The sequence below is a fragment of the Epinephelus fuscoguttatus genome, linkage group LG2 (assembly GCF_011397635.1).
Source record: "Epinephelus fuscoguttatus linkage group LG2, E.fuscoguttatus.final_Chr_v1".
NCBI lineage: Eukaryota > Metazoa > Chordata > Actinopteri > Perciformes > Serranidae > Epinephelus > Epinephelus fuscoguttatus.
Window position 1 is genome coordinate 14,384,892 of NC_064753.1, and position 18,543 is coordinate 14,403,434.

The window sequence follows — 18,543 nt, forward strand, 5'->3', positions numbered from 1 at the left end:
ACCCAGGGGAACACACACACGACCACACCCTGCCCATAGAGGAAGACCAAGGAGAGAAAGAGGAGGAGGAGGAGGGGGGATGGGGCAGATGCAGAGCTGTCTGCGACAGAGTATTTATGACTGGACTGATTTTTGAAGAGGTCTTGACAGGAAAGAGATGGATATGTGACAAGTTTTACTCTATTTTCTTTTTCTTTTTTTTTTGTATGTCACCGGCGTAGTGAATTCATTTTAGTCCCAAATGATTTTATTGAAGTTAGGGTACTGTTGCTGTCTTGCCCAGGGCTGGAAACCTGCTAGACCTTGTGATACTTTGGTCACAATGAGATAACATGACATTTCTCAATACTTTACTGTACACTAAGCACAGCAACCTCGGTTTTGCAGTTTATTATTCCGTTTTTATTCGCTTAAAGATAAAGTAGCAGCCCCAAGGTGAGTAAATTTAGTTATTCGTCAGAGTGAAACATCTTATTCAATGAGTCAGTGTTATTTAGAGCATTTCCAGGACTCTCTTTTTTAGGCTTTTGTTAGGAGTATCAATTTCTGACGCGTCGTTATATTATCTTCTATTTACAGTGAGAAAAATAGCAGTACTAACTGTTTGTATCAGTCTACAGTAAGGATATCTTGGAAGGAAAGTCTTCGATGTATTCTGCAAATTTAGCCCCTTCTTTGGTCCTTCATCTTGTGTATTCAAATGTGAGAGAGTGAGAATAAACAACTCCACCTTGGCGAGTGATTCTCCATGAAGTCATGACTGGAATTTAGGGAATAATGCAAACCACCTGCGCTGTGATGTAGATCCAGCAGAGAGAAACAGAGAGCAGCAGAGGCACTTAACGGAGGGAAAACATTTAGCCAAAGAGCCACAGAGGTGTACACACACGCGTCCCAGAGCTGGAGCCGGGCCTACTGCTCCATACATCACCATGATGAAGCACTCAGATCAGACCAGAGCCAATCCGTCCTTCATCAATGTGACAGCGGAGGCAGTCGTAGAGAAGGGCCCCCTGTCCCCCTGCTGCCCAGGCGGGGAACGCAACACGTCGCAACACTCTCTTACATGTCACACTGCCACTCCATCAATCCTGCGCTGGGTGGAAAGAGAAAGCACAGCTCATCAGAGCAGACAAGGCCACACAAACACCTCAGCTGTGCTCCTCAGTGGCACATCGAGACATTAACACTGCTGTGGTTAGGGGTCTCTGAACTGCCTGTGCAGCTCAGTGGGTAGAGCAAACCATCGGGCACTCAGGTCTAACAGGCAGCGGATTACCCTGCAGTATGGTGAGGGTAAAGACTGAACCATGCTGCCTGCTGACAGCTGCAGCAGTTGGTGCCAGAAAAAATGTTGTAAAAACTGTTCTTTGTTGGATGCAGCATGGTTAGGTAGTGGAAAGTAGATGTTTCTAAGAGTGAACCTGGCAACAGCCAACTGGAGATACAAGACACCTGGAGGAAAAAGTAAGAATGAGCGGTCAGAGAATTAGTCAGGTGATTCCCAAGTTCTTACACAGTTAAAGGTCTAGTGTGTATAATTTAGTGGCATCTGACATTACGGTTGCAAAACTGAAACTTGTCCCATGTGCCTAGCGTGTACGAGAACTATGGTGGCCCAAGGTAGAGCCAGTGTTTGGTTTGTCTGTTCTGGGCTAGAACAACATGGTAAACTCGATGGAAGAGGGCCTTCTCCCTATGTAAATATAAACAGCTCATTGTAAAGTAATGGAAACACAATGATTCCTATTTTCAGGTGATTATAAACTACTGAAAACATAGTTATGAATATTATTTTCCATTTTTCAATAGATGCCCCTAAATCCTACACACTTGAACTTTAATCAGAGGAAATATACTTAATATGAAATAGAATACAGAATACAAAAGTACCTTTATCCACATAATTTCACAATTAAGAATATATTGAAAGAAGCATCATAAAACGTCCTCTGTCACTTTTATGCATGTGTAGTAATGACACATAAAATAGGTTTTGCAGTCCAAAAAAAAGAAAGAGAGAATAAAAACAAATGTTTTAGCAACAAAACTGTACTTTAAGTATCAAAACTAAAATATTCATTATGACTCATAACTCAGGATGTCCCTTGATTGTTATTTAATGTTATATTACCTGGTTATTATTACTGATGGAATACTGTGTATGCAGCATTTTAATGTTGCAGTTGTTCAAGGTGGAAATAATAACACATTTTAAGGTAGTCCAATTTATAAAACTGTGTCACATTTTAAAAGCTGATCATTCATTTTGTATGTAAAATATGAACGTGCAAAGCACAGCAGTACCTATTATATAAAGTAGAGTGAAATTGAAAGACTCAAGTACAAGTACCTCAGACTACAACAGATGACTCTGTGTACTTAGTTACGTTCCACCATTGGTAAACTAGAAACCACAGACCACAAAGAATAGGAAAAGGTTACTGAATGAGTCAGGCAGTGTGAGATCCTTCATCCTCACATGCTCAAGTCTGCTCAGTTTAGTCTGAACTGTACTTGCAGTTCCTTAGAGGACTGACCTAACCCTGAATATCTCTGTTCCCTGTCTGCCTCAGTGGGTATTTACACTGCCAGGGTTAGGGGTCGCACTGCCACGAGGGTCACCCAAATTAAATTACTGTGAGGATTCACACTACTTAAAGGCGCTTTAAATCTAATTGTCCATTTGTAATGGTGAGCTCAGTCCTGTGAGCTCCACAAACACAGCTACTTCATAAATGTGCTGCAAATGCTATAAGAATATATTACACTGTCAAAGTGTTTTTGTCGCTTGTGATTCCTTAAAAAAGCTGGCAGATGGCTTGGAGAATTAGAAAGAGTTGGAGCTTCTCGGCTGTTTTATGCCAGATGCTTGTGATAAGTGGAGGATATAATGCAGAGACTGCGGTTAGCACTCCTTGTCACATATTAAAGACGGTGCATAGTTAAACAAAAGCGACCCCCCTGAGTGCAGCGCCCATCTCATGCTTCAGTGTGTGTGTGTCATACATGTCAATCAACACTGAGCCCTGTGCCATGAGGAGCAAATGTCTTCCAGCGCCTCCTGAGAGGTGATGCGAGTATATGCACTCCGGCAGCCATCAATATTGCATCGCGCTCCGGTTTTCAGCCCTCATCCACTTTGATTCCTGCCCTGCCATCTTCCCTGTGTTGGAATTTTATACAGTGCTGTGAGGTTAGAGGAGTGAGGCTGATATATCCCCTCCTCATCCCATTGTGACCCTAGATTGAGTGGCAGCTCAGTGAGATGGTTATATGCTGAATGGAGCCCGTGTGTTTTGGGGGCAGATCCCTGTGCAGCCAAGTCGACCTCGTAACAGTGAGAATGGTTTATTATGTCTCAAATGTACAGGGATCACTGGAGATGAAGAGAGATTCTTTTATTCAGCTCTCTGCTCCGTTCACACACAAGACAAGAAGGCAAGAAGAAGTGCTTAAGTTCAGAGTAGAACTAGCAAACTTTGGTTAAGTATTGTCACATCTGCTGTACTTCCTGTTCTGAAAACAGTAAGGTAGTGACATACCTCAAGCACGGTCACAGCAATACCAAAACTCTACCAAAGGTCTTCTCTAAATTCAAAGAAGTGCACATGAAAAGGAATAATTAGCTGTAATTCCATTTCATCCAAATCATCATGCTCGAAATGAAACTTCGACCAATTGGATCGCTCACACGCAACTCGCTGTTGGAGTATTTTGCTATGGTTTCGCTCAAGTGAGGCAGGAAAGTAAGCAGAGAAATCTGCATAAGTTCAACATAAGCTGGGATCTGAGAGCCTGCAGTCACAAGTATGTTGTGCTGAACTGAGCCACCAGGACATGTTTTAGCTTTTTAAGAGGGTGCTTTACTCTCTGTTGTCAGCTGGGATTGATTTCAGGACATCGTCCTTTGGACATCGAAACCTTTTGCTTGGATACATCTTAATTATTCAGTGTATTGTTTATTCCCCCGCAGCACTAATTCACTGTGCTAAACTCAATGTGAAGTTTTTATTTTTAATGGCTTCTTATAGTCATTACAGTATCCTTGAATCAGTTAACTATCTATAATAATATCCTTAAGTCTTTTGTGTTGCCATGCATTAATGATAAAAGTGTTTTCAGACTATCTTTATTGATCAGGCCATTCTCCTCTGTGACCAAATTCATTGCCGAACATGACAGTCCCACATGCGTTAAGAGATGATGGGGGAAAATGCAATGTGATGCAATGATCAAAGAAGGCTATGTAATATCATTTCCATAATCGTTAGGCTCCTCCGTCGTCTGTCATGGATTTGGGAGTGTTTGATGCTTGGGCAGGTCTCTTAATTAGCCATCCTCACCATCAGCTGTCTGCCGCCCCTTCTGTCTCACAAATTACAGAGTTTGTCGTCGTCGTATGGCCAGAGGACGAAAAAGGAGGGGTGGGGGGGGGGTAACTTTTCCAAGTGGTCCTTTCTGCTTACAAGCCGCATGTCAGCCCACATTTTAGTTTAATCAGGAAGTGGGAGGGGGGGGTTCAGGTCTGTTCAACAAGTTTGTATGTGTATATGTGTGTTATAATTTGCATTTTTAAGTTTGCGTTCTTGCTCACATATCATCTCTGTGCATTTGTGATTTATCTGCTCTCTTCTGTTGTGCTAATCCCCAGTCAGGGGAAGCTGCAGCCCCTCGACCTGGAGGCCTAAATGCCCCAATTTACCCCTCCGATGGGGCCCTTGCTCCTGTAATTAGAGGGGTCACCCTGTGCTATGAGTGTATGTGTCAGTGTGTGTGTTTGGGCATCTGAAGAAGCTTGTGTGAACTTCTCTGGCTCTGTATCTGGCAGGAGGGGTTAGCCTTCGGCGAGACCTTTCATTTCCATGCGCTGCACACTCCATTAAAAAGGATGGGGGGGATAAGTAAATACACAGCACTCCTCGCACTGGGATTTAGATATACCCCCTCCAAAAAAAAAAAAAAAAAAAAAAAAACATCCCACAAGGATTACAGCAGATGAGGAGAGAAAAGTGATTTTGGAGTTCACGTGTTTGTGTCTGAGCGAATCTGCATTTGGACTAGTGTGTGTATCAATGCCCAGACTCGAGGGATAACATGCATCCCTGTCTCCTGTTCTCTCCCTGCAGCTCCAACACTTTGTCCTCACACGGATCACCCATAACTCCCTATCCTCATTCCCCACACGTCGCATTCTCCTTCGCTCACGGACCTCACTTCTCCTCTCACCCCGGCCTCATTACTCAAATTAGGAGCTCCAGTAATCACTGCGCTGAGCTCCACTCAGCCCCTTAACACACCTCACTCACACTCTGCTCTCCTCATCCCTTTGAGCTCATGCCCTCGGTTCAGTAGCCAATCCAGCACAAGCGCCATGAATATTGCAGAGGTGGTGTGATGTCGGAGTGCCCTGTGGTTTTATTCCATCACTATGTGTGATTGGAGGAGGGAGAGGTTAATGACACATGGTGTATGTTGTGACTGATGAAGATCGGAGTGTGAAGTGAGGATGGATAGTGATGGTGCAGTGGTACCTATCCAAGACTCACTCAGATTTGCTGCTGATATTCCATCGTTGAAAATGCACCTGAAACTTTTAAAATTCTGGTAAAGAAATATTATTAAACTTTCCTATAAGTCACCATTAGTTTTATGGAGGAAACATCTGACTGTGGTGTGATTCTGTTTTAAAGGCACACATTTCAAGCAGAAACACATTTATCGCAATAAAAATTACAAACTTTTAACTACCCACAGGAGAAATAAACACGTAAGAGTCTGCCCATTCTTGATTAAAAGCTTTGTTTTCCCTGTCTACTTTTCTCTCTTTAGAATACCCATCTGTCTATATTCTGTAAACGCTTATACTCATAAGGTTAGCAGGGGGGCTGAAGCCAATCCTAGCTGACAATGGGTCAGAGACAGGGTACACCCCAGACAGGTCGCTATATTATCAGAGGGCTGACAGGTAGAGACAGCAAACACATTCACACCTATGGGAAATTAAAAGTCAACTACATGTCTTTGGACTGTGGGAGGAAGCCTGTAACCCGGAGAAAACCTGCTAGAACCCATAGTAGAACATGCAAATGCCACAAAGAAGAGCCCCTATCCTGGTTCCATCCCTCTCCGTCTCTTCCCCTGAGGTCATTAATAGGCGGACAGCAGTCGGAGACCAGAGCCAGACACTGTCCTATAGAATATACCGTGTGAAACTTTATTCTGACTCACTTTTTTCAACAACTGTCTCTCCTCTTGTCTCTCCCCTGTGTGTGTGTGTGTGTGTGTGTGTGTGTGTGTGTGTGTGTGTGTGTGTGTGTGTCTGTTTCTGTGTGTATCTCACTCACTGATGTGAGCTGCAACACTAATTGGAATGCAAAGGTTTGATTGGCTAGTTTATGATTGGTATTTTACAATTAATGCAATTGGCTGCTAAACCAGTGTCGTAAAGGCTAGAAATGCTGTGCTGTGTGAAATGCTCTGTCAAGATTTAATAATTGTCAAAAATGTATCAGTTATAGGTCTTGGTCTGGATAGGATAGCGTCTAGATCTAGACTGGGATTGCAGTCCGCCTGTTCGGGGACTAGATTGAGTGGCACTGGGTCTTTGGGGAGGAAGGAGAGGGATGGCAGGTTAACAGAGTGGATGCATTTTGGTCATTTTGCTATCAAGAGGGATGGCGTCCCCCTTCATATATCCTACTGCTTACATTTAAAGAGGAAGTTCGACATTTTGGGAAATATGCTCATTTAATTTCTTGCAGAGAGTTAGATGTGAAGATTGAGCCCATTCTCATGTATGTACATTAAATATGAAGCTAATGATAGCAGCAGGCTAACTTATGTTAGCCGCTAGTGTACAGACTGTAAACGGGGGGAAACAGCTCCATCCAAAGGTATCAGATTCCACCTACAAGCTCCCCTACAGGTCACTAATCAGATATAAGAGTGTAGAGAAAGTGAATAAACGTGTTGAAATGTTGAACTTTTTTTTTTAACCTGAAACTTGCATCTCTATCAGTAATACTTCTCAGTTCAATTTAGCTCTATTGACATGACAAATATATTATTAATGCCCTTGTCTTAAATTTCCTCCTCTCTCTTCCCTCTGTCTTCAGGTTCTGGAGCGTCTTTTCCAGAAAGGTTTCAGCGTGGCGGCGTCATGCGGAGGTGGCGTGGACTCATCCCAGTTCAGTGAGTACGTGTTGTGTCGCGAGGACCGGCGGAGTCTTTCCATCAACACGCCCATCAGGATAAAACAGGAACCCCTGGACTAGAGCATTTTGGGAAGAGGGACAGCGAACCCCCCCAGTACTCCTGTCATCTTCTCACACCACCCCACCCAGCCTACCCCTGCCCCCTCCCTGCCCCAACAGGACCACAACCACCCCCAACATACCTAAGTATTAGCAGAGGCTTGTTAACCTTGCCAGCTCTGCAGAACTCTAAGGGGAATGTAGTACCAAACAAAGGAAAAAAAGCATCAGCAGCAAAAGCTTTTGATTATGTTAAATAACGCCCAAAGAATCTGGGACTGTGATGAAAACAACAATGACGACGACAAATAGACTCAACAGCAGCTCACTTGCACCATTTTAGCACCGTGACTGGTTGATTTCTCCCTCTTCTTCTTATGAAAAAGGTGTCCTGACCCTTTTGGAGTGGTACAACTGCCCCCTCCTATAATCCCAATTCATTCCACTCCCCAAAACACACACACAGACACACACCCTTCTAACCCTCTTTCATTGGTGTATCATCCGATTCTGTCTCTGTATGAGGACCCATGTCTGGCCTGCTGTGGGACAAGAAAACGTTGGCAGACAGGACGCTGTTAAGGATGACAGGAAGAGGACATAATCCCATCTCACGAGTCCCCAAAAAGGCCCCAGTCCCAGCGACCCTCCGACCCTCCAACCCCATCCCACCTCACTCCACAGGGCCTTGCTACAGACGGCGGGGGCCCTTGCTGAAAACAGCATCGTTTGCCAAACTGATTGTTTATTACAATTTTCATTGTTGTTTCTAAAGTATGTTCTTCTTGCTCCTTTTGCTGTTCTTATCATGACATGGTGTAAACAATTATTATTAATAGGATTATTTTTAATGTCTCTTTTTTCCTTTCTCCAATATGAAGGATGTATGAACGTTGTATTCATTAGGCTTTGAGAGCTTGTGAGGGAGCGTTTCTTGGCAGTAGCTGCAGAAACTCAGATGTCTGCAGGCTATGTGGCTAAAGCGATCTGGCTGGCAATGCATTCAGAGCCGGAAAAAGTCCCATTGTTCAAACGGGGATGGAAGAGAACCTGGATCTTTCAAAATTGTTTATAGTCAAATGTGTAGCACACATAAAAAAGTGCTCTGGAATTTCTGCTTATTAGCTCTAAAACATATCTCGGGTCTGTGATCACATTCTCTCTCCTGGGCACAAACCTTTGCTCCTTTTTAGCAGAAGTTTAAGAAAGTCTGACAATTTTAAATTCAGGTTTGACTTGCACAAGCTCCAAGTGTATTGCAGTTTTGATGAGCTAGAATGTTAAAGACTTGAGGACCAATGTGGACTTTACCAGTATGTCTCATGATCAGCACGAGATGTACTCTAAATGCTTAATGTTTCTTTGCACTTAAACATTTCCTACAGAGCTGCCCTGCCTTGTTTCCACCAAACACTTGTTTGAACCCAGTGACCAGTGCCAAGTCAAGCTGTTTATCTTCTCAGAACATTAAAACATTAAAAACAAGCAAAAGTTACAACAGAACCAATACCGTAGCTACCAAAGGAGACAAGGTGCCTATGTTGTTGGTTGTACAAACAAAAAGGCATCATCATCGTCATCATTGCATCTTTTTTTAGACGCAATGACACTTACAGTGTCTAGCTACAAAAGACGCAATGCATTAGAAAAAACTGTGTGAAGGGTACCAACATTTGTTCCCCAGGCCTCCAGTCTTCACAGTTTTGTTAAGAATAGCTAACAGTACCTTCAGACAAAGTTTGAGAGACAATGTCTCTGTTTGTTTCAATATTGTCACTTCTAAGCCAAGATTATTTCAGTGGTTCTTCACATGTATGTATGGCAGAACCCAAAGTGAACTGTACTCCCAGCATCAGCGTCTTATTCACAAAGAGGCGAGTGGGCGGCATTTATTCTATCCTGCTCTCATTCTTTTGGTCTTATTCTCAACATTTCTGGATCAAAGATAGAAACAAGAAAGGCCAAGTTTTCATGCTTTGTATTTGTGTGTAACTTACAGATGCTGTTTCTTCTATTCTAAAAGACTGATAAAAAAAAAAGAAGTCCATTCTGATCTTTGTGAGCTCTGGCATTTGTTTGAGTTAAACTGGGGTTGTTTTTGTAAACTGGTTGTTCATTAAAAATGGGTGGTAGTTCTTCTGACCATGTTGTCCTAATATCTGCTCTCTCCGGATGGCCGCTGATTAAACAAGGCCAATGAGTGGATAAAGATGAGCTCGGTGTAAGTGTAGCTCCCAGTCCAGCGCACTCCACCCCGGGGGTCTCTCACAATCAAGCCCATCTTTGTTCTGACCTGCCAGTGGCCTGCGCCTTTGCATCCAGTCGCCTCAAAGGGAATGGTCAACCAGGCCTTTCATGTGCCAAGGCATGTTGGGCTCTTCACAGCGCTCCTCACCCCCCTCCGCCTCCCCAAAGGCTCCCAGCTCAGTGATGCCAGTAGAAACTCGGGTTGCACCCCCTGCTGCTGTGTCATCCCCATGCCCTGGTTTTTCAAAACCTCTCCTACACTGTGGCTTGCTGGACCACACTGCAACAAACCAAACTGATGAGTCAAATCTGAGCATACTCAGAACTTACTGACTTGACTCTGCTGCTGATTCCCAGATCTTTGATCCAGTTGTTACGAGGTGTGGAAACTCATCTGGGTCAGTTCTTGAGGAAACAGGGGTAAAAAACAATCAGTGTTGTACTAAAACCACACATCTGCAAGATTCACTTTTTTTTCAGGGAGGAAGGAAAGAAGGCATATTTTCTCACTGATGTGGCATTTGGAAATCATAGAATGGGGTTTTATCAGCTTTAAAGAGCTTAGGGGTCATGCGCATTAGGATAAAAACATAAATTGCTATTCAAACCTGCACATACAGTGAGACAAAGAAACAAAAATTGCAGTTTGGGGTTTCTATCTGCAATAACTAAACCTGAGATGCCCCTTTCAACTCAACAGGTTAACTCCAAAGCCAGACAAACTTGACAAGACTGAAAACTTCACAGACATGTTCACACATGCAACTCTTTTAGATGAAGTGCTGGTCAGTGTTTCAGCCAGTTCAAATGGCATTCACTCCACCTCTGAGGCGGGTCAGTTGTACAGTTATTGTATATTGAATTATCAGGACTCTGGGTTTTACGGGGACCCTCGTGTTTTTATGAGACCTCTTAGTCCTCTTCACAAAAAATAATGAAAAGAATTCAAAGCATTACATTATGTACATATGGATTAAAACATTTCAAAGGGTATAATAAGGTGCAAATGTATATTATTTAAAGTGTTTTAAACAATTAGACTGTGGTATTAAAGGGCATGTGTTCATTTACAGTGTCTCCATTTGACTTTTCTTGCATATTTGCGATAATAAAAAGATGTACTGATGTATATCTGACGTGTGTCTCATGTTCTTCTATTGACCTTAAAGGGACAGTTCACCCCAAAATCAAAAATACATACTTTTTCTTTTACCTGTGGTGCTATCTATCAGTCTAGATTGTTTTGCTGTTAGTTGCTGAGTGTTGGAGATACCGGCAGTAGAGATGTCTGCCCTCTCACGCATATAATGGAACTAGATGGCACTCAGCTTGTGGTGCTCAAAGCGCCAAAAAATATATTTGAAAAACTCAACAGTAATGTCTCTCCAAAAACCATGACCTGGTTACTCAAGATAATCCACAGACCTTGTTGTGAGCAGTTTCATGTAGGAACTATTTTCTTTCAACTGAACTACACCCACAAACAGTATCACTGCACAGATGACAGCATGCATCTACCGCTAGCTCACCTAGCACCACTGAGCTAGCTAACATTACAGCTCAGCTGAGGATGATGCCATTAATGTTTCCATCTCGCACTATCACCAGCACGAGCCTCTTGTCCGTGAGTAAAGGCATGCTTTCTTCTGTGCAGTGATACGATTGGCGAGAGTTTTTCAAATACATCTTTTGGCGCTTTGACTACCACAAGCTGAGTGCCATCTAGATCCATTATATGCAAAAGAAGGCAGACATTTCCACTGCTGATATCTCCAACACTCAGAAACTTGCAGCAAAACTATCTACATTGATAAAAAGCACTACAGGTAAAAAGAAAATATGTATTTTTGATTTTGGAGTAAACTGCCCTTTTAAAAAAAAGGAAAATAAGGTTTAGTTTAGCAGTCACCTCTGTCATGATCTAGAGATGCATTTATTGCAGATGATGGCAGCATTTATGTGGTTGCTGTACTCAGCTTGTCGACCTCTGTGTCCTTTAATTGAACTGATAAAACTCTGAGAAATCTTTCCAGTCTACTGTACCCAAGCATATGCGAGCTCCCTGTTAATTTTTGCAAAGCAGGAAGGTCGTCTTCAGGGCTGAATCCAGATCAGTCTGCAGCTCCAGAGGGACTGAGGAATAGGCCGAGATCTTGAAAAAACCAATATGCTCCCAAACTCCAATATTTTGCACTGAGTTAAACAGTTTGGTCTTTTCAAAAATGCTTCTGCTTAATTAGCAGCAGAAACCTAGGGGGACTTTTCATAGTTGAGCAGCAGCGCTTGACTCAGTTTGTACTTAGCATGTGCAATGTTAGAAATGGAAATGAAGCAGGCTGAATTAGTCGTTGACTTTGGTAAAACTGTCTTGCAAAAACATAACAGCTTATTTTTCCTTTTAAAGAGTAAGGAATGAAGAGAGGGGGGAATATTGCTTAGTTATTAAGTCATTTCAGAGAAAAAAAATTAACATTTTCTTTATCCCTGTTAAGACTTCAACAGTATCTACTGACATCCTGATGTGTACACTGTTAGAGTAAAAGAAGGAATGCACAAAGTCAGCATCTGCTCAGTTTAGTAAACAGCTTATTTATTCCTTTACAAAATAGGTACAAATACATAAGTATTGTTTTTTCACACAAACAGGAAATTTTCAAGATATGTACAAGAGTTTACCAAAAATAACGTGGTTCTAATAAACACATAGTTTTGTAAACAATATTTACAAATCATCCTTACATTGAAATGTTATTTCCCCCGTCTGTTTACATCAGTAATATTGTCCTAATATTTTGGCTAAAAAGCTGTAGTAGTAATAGAAATGTCCTCCTGTGAAACCACCAGAAACCATAGAAATCACTAATAAAACCATTTGAAATCATCACAATCGATATTGTTGTGCTTGTTTTTAAAACATGGTATTTTGGAGATAAAATTTATGAAAATGTGTTAAGCATAAAAGCCAATCCAAAAAAAAAAAAAAAAAAAACGAAAAGAAAATATATTAATTGTTAAAAATAACTGTCTTTTGACAGAAGTTGGCAATACCGTTTACTACTTAAAAGATTCATTTCTTTGCTATAATACAGTGACAGCTTTCAGTTGTCAGGTAAAATAGATATAAAAAAAAGTGCTGTCAAAATGTACAATGCACAACAATTGTTCCAAATGTCACCAATATTTAAATAAATTTCAATATGACAAGAAAAGCTGCATAGAGGCCAAGATATTTAGTTAAATAGAAAAAACAAACAAAAATACATAATGGACAATATTACATAATACAATAAGGATTTGTAAAAAAACAAAACAAACAAACAAAAAAAAATAAAAAGAGGCAACAATGCAGTACAACATGTAAAAAGCAGGCGTTTTATCCCATTCCTCTCTTCAGTCAGTAATACAAAGACATAAAACAAAATGGGAGGAAGTAGAAATCAGTTTTAGGCTGCTTCATTCTATAGTTTAACATGACTCTACAGCTGTGATTCTTAATCGTGAATCAAAATACAAACAAATAAGTGCTTTTGTCATTCAGTCATTACCAATGTAGGCTGGCGCTGAAGGGGCTCACCAGCACAACTGAGATTTAGAAACTTATTTTTTTCAAACATCAATAATGTGCAGATAGGACAGTGAGAGGAAAAGATGAAGGAATGTCTGTTTTGATCCGAGTTTTCACTCTCCCACATCACGGCCCCACCTACAGTACAGTAACACCAAAACCTTCTATACAAGGTAGGTTTTTGAAGTGAGCATGATAGTACACAATGTACAAAAATCTAGTCATAAAATCAAAGTTCACATTGGGGTGGGTTAAAAAATAAAATAAACACTGACACTGGGTGGCCAATCAGAAACTAGTGTCATAGTGCGACCATGATTTTGTCTAATGACCTTTTGCAGAAGGGTCATGGGGACTCTGCCTTATAACAAATACTCTACAGGTGAACAGAATAAACTGGCTAATTTTGACTCATTCAAAGCACATGGTTTTACAAAACATCAGGTTTCATAATATTGACACATGGGTTATTCTTTTTCTTACAAAGCTTATATGTGATAAAAATATACATGCTGTAAAATAATTCAATACGAACTATTTACACATACAGTGAGGAAATTGAATGTGATGCTGTTATTTGGAATCCTAATGTTTCAAAATGATGTCTCGGGATAGAAACCAGTAAAGTCTCTGATTTATTGAGTTCAGCTAAACTACATTCATTGAACTACGTTCAACAAATAGCTCATGGAGAATATCATAGGCTGTATCGAGGTGTGAGCATAATTCTCTTTGCCAAAATAATCCTTGCTTTGAGGTGGTTCATTGAAGCTACTGCCGACAACGTCAAATAAACAGCTACCTGACATACATGGAACAAGTTCTGGGTCAAGTCCAGCGACACCAAAACCACTTTGTTCCTTAAAAAAAATCCAACGTCAACACAAAGAATTTGATATGGCCTTTAAACTTAATGATCTAACCACAAACCGTGAATCTAAACCGAGAAGAAACGGAACAACAGTTTTATTTTTGTATGTTTTTCTCTCTCTCTCTATCTCTCTCTCTTCTTATTAAAAGCTACATCAAATGTCACTACAGTACATATGGAGACACAGAGCTGAAACATTTAGACCTGATCTGAAGGCACGTGGTTGGGAAGGAGGAGGAGGTTGAGGTGGGCGCTGAGCGGAGCAGAGGCTACTTGAGCAGGGCACGGTAAAGGAGGAGGGAGTGGGCGGTCTCTCTCTCCTGCTCCATGTAGAAAATTAAGTCCCTGAGGTTGACGCGAGTGATGCGTTGCCGTGTGTACTGGCGCGATGAGGTGGACGGGGTGGAGGAGCTGGCCAGGGAGCCCGCCGTGCTGCCTGAAACCTGAAAACAAAGGAGAGGTCAGAAGGTGAGATCTGGGACTTCACACTGGTTCCTTAACATTTTATATTTAAGTCCATAGTTGTCAAGGATTAATATTGACTTAAATGTAGCTTGACAGTGATTCATCCAATATTCAGTCTGTTTCCAGCGCTGTGCTTGGAATAAACAGAACAACCAGGTAGCCATTGTGAACAGGGATGTTTTTAAGTAGGTGGAGCATACGAATGAAACTTGTCCAATGTCCGAAAAAAAAAAAAAAAGGAGACATAAAACTGGTTGATTGACAAGAAACTACTGTTAAGTTAAATGCAGAAACACAGCAGCAAAGATTCCTGCTGAATACAATTTTGAAAAATGGCCTCATGTAGTTCACTGTGCTTACAGGTGGTACTTGTTCAGTTCTACAGCTGTGTGTAATTTTTCATGTAATCAACAAATATAACAAAATGACAACACTTCTAGTCATGCATAAAGGGACCTAGCAACACTCAGACATACTAGTGGCATGGCTCTAGGGATGTGAATGTTGGTCAGGACAACATATGAATTTTATTGACTTAAGTGATCAACTGACTTTTCCTCTAGCTCCAACATGAGGTTGACACAAGTTAGATGGATTACCCTAAATTTGAAGCAGACATTCATGTCATTCATGTCCCCCTCAGGATGAACCTTGAAGTTTGGTGATCAGTTAAGATTTCATTTAGCGCCATAATCAGGTCAAATTTTTAATTTGTCCGATATTGTGATTTACAACCAAATACCTGCAGAGCTTGCTATGCTTTGTATTTAGTGCTTAATATTGTGTTAACATGCTAACAAGAAAAAATAATGGCTATTATTATTATTATTATTATTATTATGGCCATCTAGCCATTATTACTAATAATGGCTAGATGGCTAGCATGGGGACACCTGTACCTGCTTAGCATCAGCCAGTTAGCACTTTCACTGTGAGCATATTAGCATGCTGATGTTAGCATATAGCTCAAAGCACTGCTGTCCAGTTCCAAACTTCTTTCAAACACAAACTGATTACACTTGTCCAAAATTGTGTAGAAACCCTGAAACTTATCAGGGGACGGGGGGATATATTCCAGCTTTGAGCTTTCAACCTGCGAAAGGGCTTGATGTTAATCAACAGCGGCCATCATCACTGCTCTAGTGACTTTCGGCGACACATTGATTCAACTACACTCAATTGCTTGAGTGTGCCGATTTCATTGAGGAAGTGCTTTTATGTGTCATGCTTTTTCTGCATATGAGTTTTCAGGGCCAGCTGAAAATGAAATGATTGTGCTCTTTATCAGAAACATCAAATGACTGTGTATTTCATTAACTTTATTTTCTCCTTTACAGATATGTGTTTTGCACTTTCTCTTTCAGGCAATTTGTTCCCACTTTGCCTTCAGTGAGGTACAAGATCTATGTGTGTGTGTGTGTGTGTGTGTGTGTGTGTGTGGCGCAGCCAAAGGGATAGTTTCCATGGTGAAACATAGTAACAGTTCAGAATTAAAACAATACTATGTTTCTCATTTCCCAGTGAAGTAATCATTGCTGAATGGCTAACACATTGACGGTATCAATAGTAAGGAATGTTGTGGCCTCTAAGCAAGTATACACCTTCAATTAAGAAAAGTAATCCCTCTTGCAGAACATGAATGAGATCAAACAGATGCACTAATAACGTCCAGATATTCAGGTGCAGCAGTGTTTGGAGATTTTTTTCCCTCAACTAGCTGAACACAAGGCCGAGAAAAAAACATTGGCGACGTTCTCCGACAGCAAGGGAAACTATCATTTTTAGTTAAGCGTGTTCTATGGCTCTTTGCATTGCCATGAATATGAAAAGATTTTCCCTCTAAATGAACAACGCTGCTGACATAGATCTGAGCTGACGTCCCACTCTGAAATGGAGCTCTTGTTGTTTGTATTTGATCCAGGAAAAATGAGAACGATAAAAAAGGGAGTGTATACAGAGGCTGATACAAATCAAGGGATGCATTTACATTTGGAAATGAGAAACACTGGGGAAACAAATCCAGCAAGTGCCCACTTGAACCCAGGCAGAGAGAAATAAGACAGACATTTCAGTCAGGAACACCCTCTCACAATTACATTGATTGCACCACTCTGTAAACACACAGTACAGACAGGCCTTAATTGCAAACATATGATGGGTATGGATTTACAAGAACCAAACCAAAGTCCCTCCAGCACCCGCCCCCTCATATGCTTGTCTTTGTGTTCACTGTATGACGGTGCTTTGTTTCAAATTTCCCTCAGTACACTCTCTGACCCCTGGACGCTGGACGATGAGTGAGGGTAGCCAGGCCACTGTTCCCGCCAATTTACCTCAACCACATCTACCATCTCTGACAGGCCCTAACTGGCCTTCAGGAGTATCGGGAAAATTCCCTGCCTGACAGGCTGATTGGCCCAGAGTGTCGGGTCAGTGTTAAAGAGGAACTACACACAAAAGATGGCAACAGCCAAAATGCCAAACTTGAGGCTTCGAATGGGGAGTGCACAAACCAATGGGTGATGTCACGGTGGTTAGCAATAGCAAGACTGTGTGGCAAGTGCCTGCAGAAAACACGAGATTGGGCATATTTATTTCACTGCAGTGACATTAAACACAACACATGGGTCCAACAATAAATGTACTGTATTCAGAGATTAAAAATATATTTAGAGTCTATGAACAGCAACATTACTTAATGAACAACATGGCTATGGCTATGTACTGACCCACAAACACAGGGGAGCCTCTCATAGCTGAGCCATTAGCCAAGCTACAACACAGGTACCCAGACAGTGACTTTTCCTCAACTGTCATAAATATGCTTTTAGTGACTGTCAAAGCTCCATCTGACTCCCTGTCTGTCTAGTGGAGAAACAGGCAGTCTGACTGTAGCTACTCATGGCCGGCTAGCTCTGACTAGAAGCTCTTCATCGCTGTCTGTAGCATGTAGTGGTTAGTCAGTATCCCCTGACCATCTGCGTCATACACTACAAAAAGGAAGGAGAAAACCCCTGCAGGAAAATGATGTAAAAGCCACAAAATCACAGATACGTTCACAAGCAATGGACGTGGTTAGTGTTTTTCCATGCTAGCAGGGATGCCCTCAGCATGTCATAATTTCACAACTACTCTTTGATTCTGTGTTTTTTTAAAACTTTCAACATAAAGGTTACAGTACATGTGGTGCTGTTAATGTGTCAAGATTGGACTGGGCTCATGTCAGATTCCAGGGTCTCTGGTCAGTAATGCTGACATGTTTTGGGGGGGGTGGGCAGGGCTCCTCGCCCCTCTGGGCACACCAGACCCTCACTTTGGGAAGCGACCCCAGCCTAATCAGCTCAATCATGGCTGACCACATGTAAAAGATGGGCCTGCCTACTGCCATGCCAATTACTGCCACTCACAAGTAAGCCTCGTGACAGGGCCACAGATTTTACCAATCAAAGCCATCCATCCACCTGGACGGATGGGCAGTGGTCGCCACAGGCAGTCAGTGCTGGGGTGGTGTCGTCCCTGCAGTGGTTGATGGTGGGGAGGAGACAGACAGTGTGTAAAGCCAGATATCGGTGCTCAGGTAGTGCGCCACAGCTCCCAGAATGCCTCATTCCCTTCAGTGACAGGGACGGCCTTAAGTGATCCGAATCCAGGCAGAAAGGTCAGTGCTCGTCCAGGAATTCACTCAATGTAGCCTCTCCTCTCCTCTCCCCTCCGTCTTTATATGCCCTCCACATGCCAGCAACCCAAACACGGGTATGTTGTTGTCGGTATCTATGGAGACCAATCCCTCTCGCCAGCACACGCAGAAAATCATGTTGTGGAGGAGGGAGTGGGGATGGGAGGGGTAAACACCAACGCTAAACAAAGCAGATGGCTGAGTGTCAGTTAAAAAGGAAAGCGAGACATCAACAACCACGCTTTCCCTGTCGCCAGCAATTACACAGTAATTGTGTCTGAAATTCAATGAAAAACAAAATGGCAGGCTTTGTAAGGTCACAGTGGATAAAAAGAAAAAGTGAGAAGAAGAGAAAAAGCAGGAGAGCAGAGGCACAGGGAGGGGGACTGAAAGTCTCAAAATCAGCTTGGCCAAGAAAGATCCATGAGGCAAAAAACAGCATCTGTCATTTTATCTGTGATGG

General features: G+C 42.0%; 2 protein-coding genes across 6 annotated transcripts in view; one reads left to right on the forward strand and one right to left on the reverse strand.

Annotated features, from left to right (window-relative positions):
* Positions 1–10,601, forward strand: part of LOC125906299 (BTB/POZ domain-containing protein kctd15) — a 31,662-nt gene extending 21,061 nt beyond the window's left edge. For all 3 annotated transcript variants that reach the window (XM_049604839.1, XM_049604849.1, XM_049604829.1), the window contains one exon: positions 7,119–10,601. In XM_049604839.1, the coding sequence (XP_049460796.1) occupies positions 7,119–7,277 (159 nt within the window). In that variant the 3' untranslated portion in view covers positions 7,278–10,601. The remainder of the gene's footprint in view (positions 1–7,118) is intronic.
* A 1,871-nt stretch (positions 10,602–12,472) lies between these two features.
* Positions 12,473–18,543, reverse strand: part of LOC125905732 (transcription initiation factor TFIID subunit 4-like) — a 97,070-nt gene continuing 90,999 nt past the window's right edge. For all 3 annotated transcript variants that reach the window (XM_049603935.1, XM_049603928.1, XM_049603920.1), the window contains one exon: positions 12,473–14,382. In XM_049603935.1, coding sequence (XP_049459892.1) covers positions 14,209–14,382 — 174 coding nt within the window. In that variant the 3' untranslated portion in view covers positions 12,473–14,208. The remainder of the gene's footprint in view (positions 14,383–18,543) is intronic.